The 18,912-nt window shown below is 40.7% G+C and overlaps 1 protein-coding gene across 2 annotated transcripts in view; it reads left to right on the top strand.

Annotated features, from left to right (window-relative positions):
• The first annotated feature begins 816 nt into the window (after positions 1-816).
• The window catches only part of PLGRKT (plasminogen receptor with a C-terminal lysine), a 41,038-nt gene continuing 22,942 nt past the window's right edge, over positions 817-18,912 (top strand). Inside the window, exons 1-3 of one of the 2 annotated variants that reach the window (XM_020907953.2) lie at positions 817-977; positions 5,986-6,042; positions 8,041-8,127. In XM_020907953.2, coding sequence (XP_020763612.1) covers positions 8,047-8,127 — 81 coding nt within the window. In that variant the 5' untranslated portion in view covers positions 817-977; positions 5,986-6,042; positions 8,041-8,046. Of the gene's footprint in view, positions 978-1,056; positions 1,305-5,985; positions 6,043-8,040; positions 8,128-18,912 lie in introns of those variants that run through there. The other variant, XM_020907951.1, reaches the window with a different exon arrangement.

Here is an 18,912-nt window from a genome sequence, read left to right as displayed (position 1 = left end):
TCAAATCAAATGTAGGTGTGCAGAATGGCAGAATCTGTGCAACTCAGATGCTCTCGTTATCAGTTATTATCCTGTCTTAAAGGGCCAAAATTCCAAATGGCTTTGCTCTTGTGGTTCCCAGGTCACTCTGGCAGGAGGTCGGTGAGGTGTGCACTCACATACACAGCCTGGGAAGGTTAGATGCTTTCTCCACTGATGTGACGGCAGCCAGGACTAAGGGCAGGAACTTTCCTCATAGACCTTCTTAAAGGCCAGAGCCTGGTGAAGTCCATGCTATTTTTCCAAATTATTTAATAATAAAGAACAGAATGCCAACAGCTCCTCAAGTATTCTCTCAATGAAGCTGGGAAAAAGATTGGCTTACTCAAGACAGAAATCAATGATGGGGTTAGAAGAAATGAATATCTCTCAGAGCATAAGTTGAGAAAGATGGCTCTGTTAAAAAAATTTTTTTTAATTTTTTTATTTTTGGTTTGGTAACTCTGGTCAAGTCTCCTCTGTTTCTTTTCACGTCCTAACCTTTCCCCTACTTTGATGGTGGACAATTTAACAGCCAGAGGAGGCTGAGGCTCTGACGAATTAAATGAACTATGTCGGTGTGCTGTATGGAGATTTTAGCTCTACAAGGGAGCAAGATTGCTCAGGTTCCTCATGAGTAACTGACAAACCTCACTGAGGCCTTTAAGTGAGATTTCCATTCTGCTTCCTCTGCCCACTCCCCTCAAAATTTGAGTGGCTGGATTTTGAATTTGCCTCTTTGATCTGCCCCTCCCATGGCCTGTCGGAAAGAAAACACTAGGCCGCCTTGGTCAGGGGAGCGGGCCCTTTAAGGAAACCGAGAGCTGCGCTGTTTGGCTGCCGTGGCCAGCCAGTCCGGAGGTATTGCGGGGCGAGGCCCGGTCCTTGTTGCCGTTTCAGGGAGCTTCAGGCCTGGAGGCCTTCGCTGTGATCAGTGTCCCGCGTACCTCCACTGTCCAGTGAGTGAGCGCCGGCTGGGCGGGCCAGGCCGGCCGCAGGCTGTTGGGGGTAGGGCGGGTCCTCGCGGCAGCGTCTGCCGGCGCCGAGCTTCAGGTCTCCGGGCTTGCTGGGCCGCTCTGGGTGCCCTTTCCTTGTGAGCGCCCTTGGCTCTCCCGCTTCTAATGCCAACCAGTATCGCCAACCTTGTTTCGCAGGAGACGGTTCTCCTCTCAAAGACTCCCGGCCGCTCCCATATCGTAATTAAATTGGGGGAAGTGGGCAAAGCGTTGTCAACGGAAATCAGCATAACCTGGCAGAAATTCCCAACTACTATAATTCGGTCCAAGGTGAGCGGGCGGAGTTATAAATTAGGGAAAAATCTCCCGAAGCTGTAAGTTCCAGGCTGGAATTTGCAGGGGAAATGGGCTAGTTTGACTGGAACTCAGACCTAGAATTTGTAGGGGAAGTGACCTAATTTGAATGGAACCCAAAGACGTATTGAAATGATTGTAATCATGCAACCAGTCATATATGTAGGTAGTTGATGTGTCATTCGATCAGGAAATGAGTCACTGCAGAAACTTGGATAACAGAAGTTATAGGTCATGGAATTATTTTTTTTTTTTTAAGTAAAATCAAATACCAGTTCTTAGATGTGACCTGAAGAGGACAGCCCCAAGACTTCCTCCTCAGAAATACTCCTATCTGTTGTAATGTGTAGCACAGCTGAGGCAAGGCTGGCACAAAGAGCCCTTTCTAAGATCTCAGGAGTAAATGAGGGGAAAATGAAGGCAGGGACACAAATCAGGATTCTTAGCCTTCTGAAACACCCTGGTGTCAAAGTTGTAAATAGCAAGGTATTTGTCACCAATGACAAAGTGTTGGCATTTTGTAAAGACTTGCCTTCTACAATTGAATGAATTCAAAGTTATGCCTGTTGCAAGGTCACTCTTAATTATTTTCTGATACAATGAGTGAGTCAAAGTCACTCAGTAGTGTGCAACTCTCTGCGACTTCATGAACTATACAGTCCATGGAATTCTCCAGGCCAGAATACTGGAGTGGGTAGCCTTTCCCTTCTCCAGGGGATCTTCCAAACCCAGGGATCAAACCCAGGTCTCCCACATTGCAGGGAGATTCTTTACCACAGCTGAGCCACAAGGGAAGCCCTCTGATATAATAAGTCCCCTACATATGAACCTTCAAATTGGCAACTTTCAAAGATATGAATGGTATGCTTGCATCTTGAGTCATGTAAGTTAGTTCATGTATCTGGCATACATTGTCACGTGCATACATCTTCTACAAGTAGTTGTGCTTTTGTGTACAGTACTTTATAGAGTACAGGAGTAGAGTATCTTCTTTTCAAACCCCAGATGTCCGGAAGCAAGCATAAAAGAAGCAGTACTATAGCTAGCTGGTACTGTTACCAGGCCCTGTATGTCAGCTGCTGTACTGTACTACTATCCTTTTCAAGGTACTGTACTATAAGATTTTAAATGGTTTATTTTTGGGTTTTTTTTTTATGTATTTTATTTAAACCTAGAATCAGTTCAGTTCAGTCGCTCTGTCGTGTCCAACTCTTTGCGACTCCATGGACGGCAGCACGCCAGGCTTCCCTGTCCATCACCAACTCCCGGAGCTTACTCACTCATGTCCATTGAGTCGGTGATGTCATCCAACCATCTCATCCTCTGTTGTCCCCTTCTCCTCCCACCTTCAATCTTTCCCAGCATCAGGGTCTTTTCAAGTGAGTCACTTCTCATCAGGTGGTCAAAGTATTGCAGTTTCAGCTTCAGCATCAGTCTTTCCAATGAATATTCAGGGCTGGTTTCCTTTAGGATGGACTGGTTGGATCTCCTTGCAGTCCAAGAGACTCTCAAGAGTCTTCTCCAACACCACACTTCAAAAGCATCAATTCTTCAGTGCTCAGCTTTCTTTATAGTCCAACTCTCACATCCATTCAATGACTACTGGAAAAACCACAGCTTTGACTAGATGGACCTTTGTTGGCAAAGTAATGTCTCTGCTTTTTAATATGCTGTCTAGGTTGGTCATAGCTTTTCTTCCACGGAGCAAGTGTCTTTTAATTTCATGGCTGCAGTCACCATCTCTAGTGATTTTGGAGCCCCAAAAAATAAAGTCTCTCACTGTTTTCATTGTTTCCCCATCTATTTGCCATGAAGGGATAGAACCGGATGCCATGGTCTTAGTTTTCTGAATGTTGAGTTTTAAGCCAACTTTTTCACTCTTTCACTTTCATCAATAAGCTCTTTAGTTCTTCTTCGCTTTCTGCCATAAGAGTGATGTCATCTGCATATCTGAAGTTATTGATATTTCTCCCAGCAATCTTGATTCTAGCTTGTGCTTCATCCAGCCCGGATATAGATTCGCATGATGTACTCTGCATATAAGTTAAACAAGCAGGGTGACAATATACAGCCTTGACGTACTCCTTTCCCAATTTGGAACCAGTCTGTTGTTCCATGTCCAGTTCTAACTGTTGATTCTTGACCTGCATACAGATTGCTCTGGAGGCAGGTCAGGTGCTCTGGTATTCCCATCTCTTGAAGAATTTTCCAGAGTCTGTTGTGATCCACAGAGTCAAAGGCTTTGGAATAGTCAATAAGGAAGAAATAGATGTTTTTCTGGAACTCTCTTGCCTTTTTGATGACCCAATGGATGTTGGCACTTTCATCCCTGGTTCCTCTGCCTTTTCTAAATCTGGCTTGAACATATGGAAGTTCATGGTTCATGTACTATTGAAGCCTGGCATGGAGAATTTTGAGCATTACTTTGCTAGCATGTGAGATAAGTGCAATTGTGCGGTAGTTTAAACATTCTTTGGCATTGCCTTTCTTTGGGATTGGAATAAAAACTGACCTTTTCCAGTCCTGTGGCCACTGCTGAGTTTTCCAAATTTGCTGGCATATTGAGTGTAGCACTTTCACAGCATCATCTTTTAGGATTTGAAAGAGCTCAACTGGAATTCTATCACCTCCACTAGCTTTGTTCATAGTGATGCTTCCTAAGGACCACTTGACTTCACATTCCAAGATGTCTGGCTCTAGGTGAGTGATCACACCATCATGGTTATCTGCGTCATGAAGATCTTTTTTGTATAGTTCTTCTGTGTATTGTTGCCACCCCTTCTTAACACCTTCTGCTTCTGTTCGATACCATTTCTTTCCTTTATTGTGCCCATCTTTGCATGAAATATTCCCTTGGTATCTCTAATTTTCTTGAAGAGATCTCTAGTCTTTCCCATTCTATTATTTTCCTCTATTTCTTTGCATTAATCGCTGAGGAAGTCTTTCTTACCTCTCCTTGCTAGTTTTTGGAACTCTGCACTCAGATGGGTATGTCTTTTCTTTTCTCCTTTGCCTTTCGCTTCTCTTCTTTCCTCAGCTATTTGTAAGACCTCCTCAGGCAACCATTTTGCCTTTTTGCATTTCTTTTTCTTGAGGATGGTCTTGATCACTGCCTCCTGTACAATGTCACAAACCTCCGTCCACAGTTCTTCAGGCACTCTATCAGATCTAATCCCTTGAATCTATTTATCACTTCCACTGTATAATCTTAAGGGATTTGATTTTGGTCATACTTCAGTGGTCTAGTGGTTTTCCCTACTTTCTTCAATTTAAGTCTGAATTTGGCAACAAGAAGTTCATGATCTGAGCCACAGTCAGTTCCCAGTCTTGTTTCTGCTGACTGTATAGAGCTCCTCCATCTCTGGCTGCAAAGAATATAATCAGTCTGATTTCGGTATTGACCATCTGGTGATGTCCATGTGTAGAGTCTTCTCCTGTGTTGTTGGAAGAGGGTGTTTGCTATGACCAGTGTGTTCTCTTAGCAAAACTCTGTTAGCCTTTGACCTGCTTCATTTTGTATTCCAAGGTCAAATTTGCCTGTTACTAGGTATCTCTTGACTTCCTACTTTTGCATTCCAGTCCCCTATAATGAAAAGGACATCTTTTTTGGACGTTAATTCTAGAAGGTCTTGTAGGTCTTGATAGAAGTATTCAACTTCAGCTTCTTCAGCATTACTGGTTGGGGCATAGACTTGGATTACTGTGATACTGAATGGTTTGTCTTGGAAACAAACAGAGATTATTCTGTTGTTTTTGAGATTGCATCCAAGTACTGCATTTCAGACTCTCTTGTTTACTATGATGGCTACTCCATTTCTTCTAAGGGATTCTTGCCCACAGTAGTAGATATAATGGTCATCTGAGTTAAATTCATCCATTACAGTCCATTTTAGTTCACTGATTCCTAAAATGTTGATGTTCACTCTTGCCATCTCCTGTTTGATCACTTCCAATTTGCCTTGATTCACGGACCTAACATTCCAGGTTCCTATGCAATATTGCTCTTTACACCATCGGACTTACTTGCATCACCAGTCACATCCACAACTGGGTGTTATTTTTGCTTTGGCTCCGTCTCTTCATTCTTTCTGGAATTATTTCTCCACTGATCTCCCGTAGCATACTGGGTACCTACTGACCTGGGGAGTTCATCTTTCAGTGTCCTATCTTTTTGGCTTTTCATGCTATTCGTGGGGTTCTTAAGGCAAGAATACTGAAGTGGTTTGCCATTCCCTTTTCCAGTGGACCACCTTTGTCAGAATTCTCCACCATGACCCGTCCATCTTGGGTGGCCCTACACAGCCTGGCTCATAGTTTCATTGAGTTAGACAAGGCTGTGTCTTATCAGTTCATGTGTACCTAGTATAGTACAGTACTATATACCTGATCATGTTAGTTGGATACCTAGGCTAACTCTGTTGGACTTACAAACAAATTGGACTTACAAACATGCTCTTGGAATGGAATCTGTTTGTATGTAGGGGACATACTGTATATATTTTGTGAGTTGGAGAATGAAAGCTGAGAGTATTCTGGACACCTTAAAGAACCTGCTAGACTTTGGAAAATGGCTTTGTTAGAGTCGGAAAAGAGGGGAAGGTTGAGAATACTGAACTCCAGGGCACAAGTTCACAAGGTGTGGTGTACTCATTTTCAGGTGTGGTCTCCTTTGGGAACTGCAGTCCAGACCAAAGAAAGCAAGGCCAAGAAAGAGGTAAGCCGAAGTCCTAACTTTCCAGATAGTTTCTCTTCCCTAGATGACTTACGTGAGGACTGTAACTCCACTTCAGAGGAGAGTCCACCCCCTTATAAATAGAAGCACTCTATGGGACTCAACTCTGACATACAGGGTGTATGTGTGGGTGTGTGGGTGTGTATGTGTCTGTGTGTAAATGGGATTAGAGGACAGCTATTTTCTTTATAAATGTTTGCTGCATATGTAAAAATTCAATTATCTACTCCTACGTGCAAAAGAAAAACAAGAAATGACAACTGTTTGAGTTACACTTTCTCTTTTATCATGCTTTCTGCAACATCTGTGGGAAAGAGACACCTTGGGGACTGCCAGAATGGGTAATATATTGCTTCTGCCTTCAGGCAAGTTCTGCTCTGCTGCTGGAGACAATGGACATGGGGCTATGAAAGTGTGGAGACAGGAGAGAACTTCTGCTAGATCTCTCCACCTTACTGGGTGGCTGTGCCACTGGTCACAGGATGGAGTAGGACAGCAGCTGAGGGATGGGGTGGGTAGGGAAATCTCATGACTTCCCAGGCCTGTTCAGGATTGTGCCTCTCCTCATCTGGCTCAGCTTCTTGTGCCTAACATTGAAGCTGACTCTGGCTTGGAGCCTTCTATAATCCATGGTGTGTCTCTGGCCAAAATACAGGGAAGCCACTGATGTCTGGCGTGTAATATTCACTCACTTGGAGCCCCGTTAGCAGGGATAACCCATTATGTCTGGCATGAAATGCCCTCCCTCTTCCTTTATCTTCTCACCAGTTAAGCTAGAACCCACGATTTTTTTTTTTTTTTTTTTGCTGAGGATATGGAAAATAGGAGCTCTGCCCAGGGTTCCCACAGAATATTGTGAATCCTGGGTAGAAAGCATTAAGAATGACCACTCTGAGCTGAGCCTCACAAAGTGCTCAATGGCTTACCAAAGAGAATCAGCAACATTGTTGAGGAGGGTAGAGGAGTCATGACTTTCCTGAGCTTTGTAGTATTCTGAAGGCAGAATCAACAACTAACTGAGGTCTTCTGTACCTACCCAGTTGACTTAAGAACAAATACTGAGTTCTGGATCATCTAGAATTGCCAGCTCACTTAAGAACTTCTTAAGTAAGATAAATAGGATAAACGATACCAAGTATTCATTTAAAATTTCTGTTTTCCAAGACATTTAAGTATCCCTAGGTTTTCCCCATTTTGAGAACTTTAATAGTAGCTTAATAAGAAAAAAATGAGGCTAGAGGACAATGGCCAATGGATGTTAGCAATGGGTGAATGGAAATAGAAACTGGGTAAGAGAGGGGAAAGGATTGTACGAAGAGTATTGATATAGTAACCTTGATACAATTAAAGCATAAATGCGAAGAGCACAGAGAAATCAGTGTTCAAGGTGTGCAATGCATCTTCTAAGTCACCCCTCATCAGAAGCAAAAGTTCTGTCATCCAGCTATACAGAAGATAAGAGATATAGACGGTGTTCACCCAGAGAACGCAGACGGTGTTCACCCAGAGAATGCAGACGGTGTTCACCGTGCCCCTCATAAAAAATGAGAGATTTCGTTTGCTTTTGTGTGTTTAGTTCTTCCAGATATACAGTGGGAAGAAAAATCAGGAAATATGAACCTATAGAACAGGAAAAGATTTTGGAAATCACCTAGTTCAGTTAGCTGTTCTTACGTAAGTAAACGATGGCCAGGGGCATTATCCTGTCACTCTAAGGCATTGCTGTACACTCTAAGCAGTTATCTTTTCCTGCTTTATGAAAATTAAAAGCATGAAAAGACTGCTGGTTAAGTCTGTCCAAGATCAGACAGCTAATTAGGAGCAAAGACTAGAATCTAGAATCCATCATGTGTTCCAGGTCAGAAAATTTTCTTTTTTTTTTTAAAAATTTTGTCTTAAGCTCATGGTAGCCTGAAACATAGAGTATGTGAAGATGCATGTAGAATACATTGCTTTAAACTTTGCTTTTTTATATTTTAGGTCAAGATGGGGTTTATATTTTCAAAGTCTATGAATGAGAACATGAAAAGCCAACAGGAGTTCATGCTTATGAATTCCCGACTTCAGGTACATTTAAAAAAAAAAGTTTATGTCGTTACAGTGGTTAAAGTTTCTGTCACATGTGTTTCAGGGCTATGTTCTCCTTAACCTCCCCAAAGGTAAAATACTGTCGGTGCTCTACCCTCAAAGACAAGATGAAATGGACTACTAATTATCTGGTGAATGGACTTGTTTAAATCTTTAATCTAGATACCTAATGTAAAAATTTCCATAAAGAAGGAAAAGATAACTGCTTACAGAGTATATGGCAAACAGAATAATGCCCCTACTCCACCCCACCAAAAACGATGTCTGCATCCTAACCCCCTGTCAGTATGTTATGGCAAAAGGGACTTTACAGTGTGAGTAAGCTGAGGAGTTTGTAGGGGGAGATCCTGGATTATCCTGGTCTTTCTGGATGGGTCCAATGTAATCATAAAGATCCTTAAAAGAGAAAGAGTGAGGAAGGAGGATCAGAATCAGAGAGAGACAAACTTGCAGATGCTATGCTGCTGAGTTTGAAGATGGAGTAAAAAGTTCAGACAGCCTCTAGAAACTGGAAAAGGTAAGGATATAGATTCTCTCCTAGAACCTCCAGAGGGAATGCCATCCCTACAGTCCATTCTGAACTTCTGATCTCTAGAACTGGAAGGCAATAAATTTGTGTTGTTCCTGAGTTGGGAATATCCCCTAGAGAGGGGAATGGCTGCCCACTCCAGTATTCTGGCCTGGAGAATTCCATGGACAGAGGAGCCTGGCAGGCTACAGTCCATGGGGCTGCAAAGAGTCAGACACGACTGAGCAACTTTCACTTTCACTTTTCAAGCTACCGTTTGATAATTTTTTATAACAACAATAAATTTTAATAGAGTGTGAATATTTGACACTGAATTTATACAATGGCTGGATAAAAATATCAAAGCAAAGTAGAAAACTGTCTAGTTGCCTAATATACATTATTAAAAAGTATTTTAAAATGTATATCAGATACATGTATGTGTACGGCTGAGTTCCTTCGCTGTTCACCTGGAACTACTATAGCATTGTTAATCAGCTAAACCCCAATACAAAATAAAGCATTTAAAGTTTGAAAAAAAAATGTTGTATGTCAAAATCAAGTATTAAAAGTTTGACTGAAGTTATTTTCCTAAGATTTCTAAGAAAGATCTCTAGGCCACTGCAGTTCATTATAGCCCTAGGAGTAGACAGTCCTATTGTGAGACACAGAGTGACTGGTTAAAAGTGAGGACTAAAGCAAGGCAGCCTGGGTTTGAATCCTGCTTCCACCTCCTGACTCACTGTGTCTTGTGCTTCAGTCTCCTAACCTCTAAACTGGAGGCGATAATACAGCTGTTGCTGTTGTCATTATTATTATGATAAGAGTGTTTTCTACAAGATAAAGATTTCTCTGGGGAGAATGGGACTGTTGCAAAGAATGGGCAACTGAACTATTTAACAGAATAAAGTGACCGAGAGGTGACCAAACATGCGGTTTATGAACCAACAGAGTATGTTACATACTCAGAGAGTCCTTGTCCAAAACCTCTGGAAATTATAGGGCTTTTTCACAGAAGTCAGGGTCTGTGAAGGTTTTAGGATTTACCCTACTTGCAAGCTAAGAGATTAGCCTATTACTATTCCATGGATGCTGGCACAACACAGGAGACACCTATGTGTAACAGAGGCCTTTTTGTTACTCACAGCACAGTAAGAGCATAAGCATGAGGTTCATGTCAATCCCCCACGCTTCTCAAGTCTGATGGAGGTGACAAGGATGGGTTCAGACGGGTGCTTTGCCCTCAGTGGGTTGTGCCACCCTCGAGGAACACTGGGCTTGGGGAATCTACTGCTTTCCTAGTGAGTGGGGAGTTGGTAGAGTTGAGGTAGGGAGATCTTTATAACTCCTTCCTCAAGGAAAACCTCAAGAAATGGCCTGAACAAAGAGTAGTCTGGATCTTGCATTCTTGGCCTATCCAGAATGTGTAGGGACATTCAGGGCCCATGGTAGATTGCCCCTCAGTGTGACTGACCAGAGCTTTGAGAACAGCCTTGACTTCTGCCCACTATAGCTGGCACTGAGGTCAGACTGGCAGGAGCACCGTTGGCACCATTAGTTTTCAGCTTAGCTGAACCAAAGGTGAACCAGGCCCAGGCATTTAGGACAAACTCTGTGAATCCGAAGGGCCCACTGAGCCAGTAGCTTTGCTTCAGGTGTCAGAGTAGGGGATAAAGTTTTCCCCAAAGTAGTAGAATAGCTTCTACTACTTTATGCAAAACTGAGATGACACTTGGGCCAGGCTAGCCACATCCTCAAATTTATTATTTTCATTTGATCAGCAAATGGGTACTTTACTTGTATTTTCATGTCCTAGTTGATCCACTCAAAAATGGGGATGTCAGACCTGAGAGTCACAAATTCTCTAGGGGTTAGGTTTTTAACAGGAGCTTAGTAATAGGCCAATTAACTGCCCCCCTGGTTTTTTTTTTTTTTTTTTTTTCTGAAAGTAGAGAATTGTCTTATTTGGTGAGAATGTTTAGGACTCCAAGTCTGGGAGACAGTACCTTATAGCTCTGAGAAAACTGCTCCAAGGAAGCAGGGGGGGAGTCAGGCTATATACAAGTTTGCAACAAAGGGAGCAAAAGTGCCTCCCTTTTTGAAAGGGGTATGTTATGGGTTTGGATCTCATCCCACCCCCAAATTCTTATGTTAAAATCCAAACCCCTATTACCTCAGAACGTGATCTTATTTGGAGATAAGAGTCTCTACAGAGGTAATCTAGTTAAAATGAGGTTATTAGGGTGGTGGCTCTAATCCAGTATGACAGCTATAAAATTTGGACACAAAGACATGCATACAGGGAGAATGTCATGTGACTAGGAAGAGAGTCCTTAAACAGAGCCTTCTTTCACAGCTCTCACAAGGTACCAACCCTCCAGGTTGGATGCATGAGACAAGTGCTCGGGGTTGGTGCACTGGGATGATCCAGAGGGATGGGATGGGGAGGGAGGTGCGAGGGGGGTTCAGGATGGGGAACACATGTAAATACATGGCTGATTCATGTCAATGTATGGCAAAAACCACTACAATATTATAAAGTAATTAGCCTCCAACTAATAAAAATAATTGGGAAAAAAATAAAATAAAATATAAAAATACAAGATACCAACCCTGCTGACACCCTAACTTAGGACTTCTAGCCTCCAAAGCTGAGACAGTTTATTTCTGTTGCTTAAGCCACCCAGTTTGCTGTACCTTGCCATGGCAGCCCCAGAAAACTAACACAGGATGCGTTTTGGTGCCTGTGTCCAGTGTGTGGTGCAGCTTGTATTGGGCAGTGGCTTCTGGAGATGGCTGGGACTTTCTCTTTTTGTCTCTATTGAATATATTGTTTCTATTGGCCCTCTTGGAAGAGGTCAGAGAATTCCTCAATGGGAGAATGTCCTCTCGTCACTATGAACATTTACAATAAAAGCAAGTAAAACAAAGCACATTATACATTTATATTCAGGGGACACAACTGCAGTTATGTTGAATCAGTCCAGTGTACTTTAATTTCCTTTTCTCACTGCCAACTGCTCAAACCCTATCAGCTGTATTTTGCTCTATGGGAACAAAGACCAAAGATTTTAACACAGGTATTTCAGGGGTTATCATGATAGTTTCAGGAGATTAGGCTATTTCCCAGCTGGGGAAGATAGGGAATACAAATGTATTTTTTCCCTTTGGTTTCTTATCCTGGAATTGGTACTGTTTGCTCCCCTGTGCTCTCCCGGCCCTTGGAGAGCTCAGCGGCATCGTTCTTTCAGCCAACACTGGTGCCACTGCTCCACCCTGTATCCTTCGCACTTTGGACCACCTTGGCACTTAGCACACCCTCCCTGCATGGGACCAAGTAGACATGCTGCCCATATCCAGCAGAGCCATAACCATTCAGTCACTCCTCTGCCCTCCCTGAAGTTCCCTGGCACACTCAGCCATCTTCCCTGAAGCAGCTCAAGTTGGAGGAGAGGAGAAGGGAAAGAGCAGCTCAGAGCCAGTCAGCAAGGGTTTGACTTTACTCTCAATTTCAAAGGGCTTCCCACCACTGGACTCAACAAACAGGTATCTGATATATTTAGTCTATGCAGAGTTCTATATCCGAAAGCCTGACACCACTATTTCAGCTTTACGGAACCCCTGATCCAACAGCCGCAGCCACATTGCATGCCTTTTGGCTGGGGAGGGGGGCTTGCTGCCCCACTGATGTCATGATAACATCCTTTCCTTCTCCTACTCCAGAGAAGAATGTGCCACAACCAAAGCACCATCTGGGAATCTTGTTTAGACCCTACATTTTGTTTCTCAGGCTCACTTAACACACAAGACAACGAGAGATCTTTATTCTACCCTCCTTCTCCCACCACCACTTGTGCAAAAGCATTTGCTTCCAGATCTCAGGGAGCTTTCTGATACCCTCTAACCCAACCAACAAGGGCCCTTCTCCTGTGTCTTCCAGAACACCATCTCTATCAGCATCTTATCTTTGTCCCCAAACTGGCAGGCTCCATGAAAGGTCTGGAATTTTACCCTACTTGCAAGTTAACAAGTTAGCCTGCTATTGTTTCACAGATGCTGGAAGAAACCTTAGTCCCAGCACAGCCAGCAGCATGAGCACAGTGTTGCTGCTAGTTTTCTCTGCGTTCCACGGAAGCCCCATGAAGGTGGGCCTGGTTGGATGTTGAGGTGGATGCATGGGTTTGTGACACAGATGAAGAACAGTTAGCTTGTAGAATCTATCACTTTTATCATGAATGGTGAGCAAGGCTGCTCTCTGACTGGGAAGAGATGTTGCTTCATCCCTCAAAGTTGCTCACTGCAAACACAACCCTGACCAAATGGCCTGGTTGAAGAGCAGGGCCTGTATCCTTAACCTACTCAGCAAGAATGCTTAGGTCAACGGCAGGTTGATTCATCCAACACATGAGTTGGTTAGGATGATAGTTTTTCCTTGTTGACAAGGATATACTTTACTATTTTACTTTTAATTTTATGGAGAATGACAAAAAAAGAGTATAGATCAACACAGTTGAAGCAGCCTTCCAACACTAAAGCTGCCTGAGTTTTCATCCTAACTGGGGCAGCCAAGGGAGAGGCATACTCATCTGTAGCAGTTTGGGAAGATTGTCTTGGTCCTTAAATGCTGCACATTTAAAGGAATTACACATCTAGCATCATTTTAAGGCTTGGAGCTATTTCTTTTTAAATAAGAAACATAATGGCATATTATATATATATAAGAGAATATATTTGTCAATTATGAAGCATAATAAAATGAACATGGATGAATCCATGACTAAATTGAATAATTATATTATCACAATACCCCTGAAGCTACCTATGGGTTCTTCTCTACACGCTGAATGAACCCAGACAGCTAAAGCTAGACTGGAATGTCCCAGAGTCCCTAAAACTAAGCATGGCTCTGAAAATGGAAGAAATGGGTCCCTGGGGTGGGAGATGACATGTAAATTCTTCAAAGGGGAGGTTTAAGAAAGCCCAATTAAAACACTTGGCCTACTAATATCTCTAGTCTGTGATGGCATGTCTCTTGGCTATTTTCCTGTTTAATGGCACTTCAATTAAAAAGCATAAGTAGAAGAAATAAAGCAACACATTTATTTAAAAGAAGCCTAATAACTAGAATCCTTTTCCCAGTGGGTTTTTTTTTAAGTTCTACTTTTTTGGTAAAAAAAAAAAAAAAGATAAATCATAACTTGATAATTCCACATTATTGGTGTTTTTCTTTCAGAAGAAAGGACCAGAATTAGAGATTCAGCTACATCTTATACCAGTGTCCAGGTTTCCAACTCTGGCTGTATATTCGATTCAGGGGGTCTTTTGAATGTACAAGTCCCACTCCAGACCAATCAGATCTCTTCATGGCCAGGCATGTGGTTGTATTAAGCTCTTCAAGGGACTATAATCCACAGCCTGGGTTGAGAACCTTTGCTCTTTCCTTTTGCTACATAACTGTAATTGGTTATTGGCAGTGACAATATAGTATACATTGGCAATAAAGCCAAATAAGTTTTCAGTTTAAGTAAGTTAATCATGAAGTTAAATCAATCACTGGAGTCTGGTTAATAAAAATTTATAAGAGGCTTAAGATCAAAAAGGTTTCTTTTTTGTTTACAAATTGGTTGCAGTTGAGCTGAGGGGAATTCACACTACTCAATCTAATAATGTTTTCAGATCATCAGCAAAAGTCAGTTTCTCACTGCTTTGTCTAGCCTCTGTTAATGCAGACAGTGAATGAATGGCTGTACTCAGCCAAGTATCTCAGGTAAAAATGAATATGTTCTTAAAAATGCCAATAGATGGCACACCTAAACCAATTACATATGACCTAGTGTTAGTTGCTCAGTTGTGTCCGACTCTTTGTGACCCCGTGGACTGTAGCCCACCAGGCTCCTCCACCCGTGGAATTCTCCAGGCAAGAATGCTGGAGGAGTGGGTTGCCATTTCCTTTTCCAGGGGATCTTCCCAACGCAGGGATTGAACCTGGGTCTCCCACATTGCAGGCAGGCTCTTTACTGTCTGAGCCACCAGGGAAGCCCATGATATGTGATCTAAGTGGCCAGAAAAGCATTTTGGTATTTTTAAAATAGGATAGAAACTACAAGCACAAAGCAGAAAAAATGGAGGGAAGAAAAGATTCCATGGATCCTTGCTGTTCTGTAGTGTTTTTGTAGGCAAAGCAGTCATGGTCCATGTAAAGATTAGAGGGCAGTTTATTAATTGTTCACTAAGAGCAGGCAACAAACTAATGACAAAAAAAAATTACACAAGAGCCAGCCTTTGACCTGTAAGTCTGTATAGCATTTGGTGTTAAGAAAATGAAGTATAGTTACAAACCAAAAATATAGTTATTTAATATATATGAAATTATGTGTTACATGCTAAGCAGGATTCAGACATATAAAAGGTACAGGCTCTATATTCAAGGAACTTCACATCTTATTTGGTGGGAAGATGGTGAGGTATGCTGCAAATAACCAGATATTTGTGGTATGAATGTGGCAGGCAGAATAAAGACCCTGTAAAGATGTCTACACCCTAATCCCTGAAACCTGTGAATATATTACTTTATATGCCAAACGAACTATTGCAGATGTGACTCAGGGAACAGACCTTGAGGTGAGAAAATTATCATGGATTATCAATGTGGACCCAATCTAAACACACAAATTCTTAAAAGTAGAGAGTTAAAGACCAGAGAGTCAGAGGGATGAGATGTTTCTGGCTTTGAAGATGGAGGAAGGCACCCCCAGACAAGGAATGCAGGTTGCCTCTAGAAGCTGAGAAATGCTAGTGACAGATTCTTCTCTACACTCTCCAGAAAGGAACACAGCCCTGCAGATATTATGATTTTAGCCCATTCAGACCTGTGTTGGACTGCCAATGTTCACAAGTGAAGATAATAATCTATATTGTTTTAAGCCATGGTTGTGATTTGTCTATACAACGGTATAAGCTAGAGTTATTTTTACAATGTGAAATACAGTGTAGACTCTATAAATGCTTCTTCAAATATATAAAAATTAAAACAGCAAATAAGAGCAAATAGCTTACAAGAAATTTAAATTGCTTAAATACTTATAACTCCCAATATCTATAATTCTTATGCCCTCCATCTGCTTTTTTTTTTTTTTTTTTTTTTGGAGGTGAAAGCTGTACCAACATCTTAGAATAAGAAGGGCTTGATGTTCTAAGGAAAGCAAGAAAGTACAGTGTTTCCTTTGTAGAGAGTCCTGTGGTGACAAGGAACCCAAAAAATGTAGAGCAGGTACTGAAGAGGAGAGGAAAGCAGCCAACTCCATCAAAACTCCATTAAAAGGATAACCAAGTGGGAACTGGCTCAAGACTTAGAAGTGTCAGGGGCCTTAACCAAGAAGTACCTTGGAATAAGAGAAAGTGTGATTAACACAAGTTCACCCACAGAGGGAGCTATAAGGAAGGATACAGCAGCTTGATTCTACTGCCTTCATTCACAACTGTCTTCAGCTTATTCCTCTGAAACTCATTTCTGCCACGTCCCCATCCTGGTTACCTCTTAACCTCCCTCTTCTGAGATTCTTTTTTATTTTAATTGCAGTAAAACACACACAATATAAAATTCACCATTTTAAAGTGTGCAATTCAGTGATGTTTAGTACATTCACAGTGTTGTACAACCATCACTACTACTTGATTCCATTACATTTCCATCACACCAAAAGGAAGCCCCATACCCAGTAAGCAATCACTCCTCATTCTCCCATCCTTTCAGACCCTGGCAATCACTAATCTGCTCTCTGTCTTGATGGATTTGCCTGTTCTGGGCATTTCATGTATGTGGAATTATATAATATGTGGTCTTTTGTGTCAGGCATATTTCAATTAGTGTAATCTTTTCAAGGTTCATCTGTGATGTGTAATGAATCAGTACTTCACTCCTATTCATTCCACTGTATAAATATACAACATTTTGTTTATCCATTCACTGGTTTAAAGACAGTACTATTGTTTCCCTTTTGGCTATTGTGAATAGTGCTGCTTAAAGAAATACTTGTACACATTTTTGTTTGAACACCTGCTTTTCAATTCCTTTCAGCATATGTGTCAGGGGTAGAATTGCTCAATCATGTATCAATTTTATGTTTAATTTATCCCAGAACCACTAATGTTTCCCACAGTGGCTTTACTATTTCACATTCCTATAACAATGTATCATGATTACCATTTCTCCACATCCTCACCAATACATGTTATTTTCCTTTTTAAAATAAAAAAAATTCTAGCCATTCTGAGTGGGTTTACAGTGGGATCTTATTGCATTTTTGAATTTCCATAATGAGTAATAATACCATTAGATATTATTCATGTGCTTACTGGCCATTTGTATATCATCTCGGGAAATATCTCTTTTAGTTCTTTGCTTATTTCCAAATTGGATTGTCTTTTTATTGTTGAGTTGTAAGAGTTCCTTATTTATTTGGATACTCAATCCTTATCAGATATAAGATTTGCAAATATTTTCTCCCATTCTGTGGGTTCTTTCTATTCTTGACAGTGTTCTTTGATACATACAAGTTTTAAATTTCAGTGAAGTCCAGTTTCTTTTTTCTTTTGTTGCTTATGATTTTGGTATCATATCTGAGAAAGTGTTGCCAAATCCAAGATCATTAAGATTTGCACCTGTGTTTTCTTCTAAGAGTTTTATAGTTTCAGCTTTTATATTTATGTTTTTGTTCCATTTTGAGTTCATTTTTTGTATATGGTATGAAGTAAGAGTCCATTTTCATTCTTTTGAATGTGAATATCCAGTTATCTGAGTATAAGGTTTATTCTTTATAAACATGAAGTTAGATACTGTGCAGTAAAGATTAGGAATCTCATAGTTAAGTCTATTACTGGCTCAGATGAAGAAGCTGTTCACCTGGGCCCACGCCCTCTGAAATGAACATCTTGACCTGTTAGTGATCTTCAAGTGCCTGAACTTCAAGACAGTGGTAAGCTGCTAGTGTCTTTTTTACTAAAGGTGGAATGAAGGGAAATAAGCTAACTATATTATGAAGGATTGGGTATAAATGCAAAGAATATACTTAATGAATTTCCTAACTTTTAAAGAAACTTCTAAAAATGTTCAGCAAGTCTTCAAGTGTGGGACAAGATATTAATTTGTCTGAAATCCCTTAGAGGAGTTAATAAAAACACTAAGAATTCCTGTATATTGCCTATGTTGAGAAATGAAAGAAAAATAATTAATGAAAGTCATTGGTACCATAGACATTGCCTTGTACTAAGGTAAACAAATTACAAAGAAGGGTCAAACCACCAAGCTGATCCTTTGCTGCCTAGCTCTTCCATGCTGACAGGTGGGTCCAGGACCCTTCCTACACTCAAATTCTCTAAGGGGAACACTGGTTTTAGGTTTGTTCACAATCTTAAATGAGACCAATGAATCCAGTTACAGAGGATCAGGAAGGTCCTTTTAGTTTCCTCCCTCAACTATAATTCTATTTTCATAAATCTAATCAGAGTGAATTTTGTTTTTAGTTCTTCATTGCTTGAGCAAGCAGGGAGTATTTATTAACTTATTTATTTATCTAATTTATTTGTTAATTCATTAAGTACATTCTTATTTATTAACTCATTTACTGAATGCCCAGTATATGCAGAGTTTGGGGCCCAAAATTATTAATTAAAAAATGATCCTATGGCTTTAATAATTATTTTTGCTTTCCTCTAAAATCTTCATAATACATACATAATGTGTACACACCCAGACTTACCCCATTTTATCTCAGAAATAATGTAAGGTAGGCTTGCTGTTAAAATCTTAGACTTCTCATATGTGTCTTGTTTCAATATCATTTTCTTCCTTAAGATAACTGAAAATATGGGGCAACAGGAGGAGAAGGGTTTTAGAGAGAAAAAATAACCCTATAAACATCCTTAATACTTAATATAAGAGGGGAAAGCTAAAATATCATTATTCTTGAATAAAGTTACTAAAATGCAGAATAAGAGTGAATCTAGATTTTAAGAAATGTTTTAGCTTGAGATAATATTATATTTGCAGAAAATTTGCTAAACCATCAATAGGAGAGAGTTTATGTATACCCTTTGTTCAGCTTTCTTCAATACTAACAATTTATAAAATCATACTACAGTGACCAAAACCAGCAAATTAACATCAGTACAATACTGTTGACTAAATTACTGATCTTTCTGAAATTTCACCAGGTTTTCTCCTAATACTCCTTTTGTGTTTCAGGGATCCAAGATCT

Source organism: Odocoileus virginianus, chromosome 18, assembly GCF_023699985.2.
Source record: "Odocoileus virginianus isolate 20LAN1187 ecotype Illinois chromosome 18, Ovbor_1.2, whole genome shotgun sequence".
NCBI classification, from domain to species: domain Eukaryota; kingdom Metazoa; phylum Chordata; class Mammalia; order Artiodactyla; family Cervidae; genus Odocoileus; species Odocoileus virginianus.
Note: the sequence above shows the minus strand (reverse complement) of the source record. Positions and strands in the feature narration are given on the sequence as shown.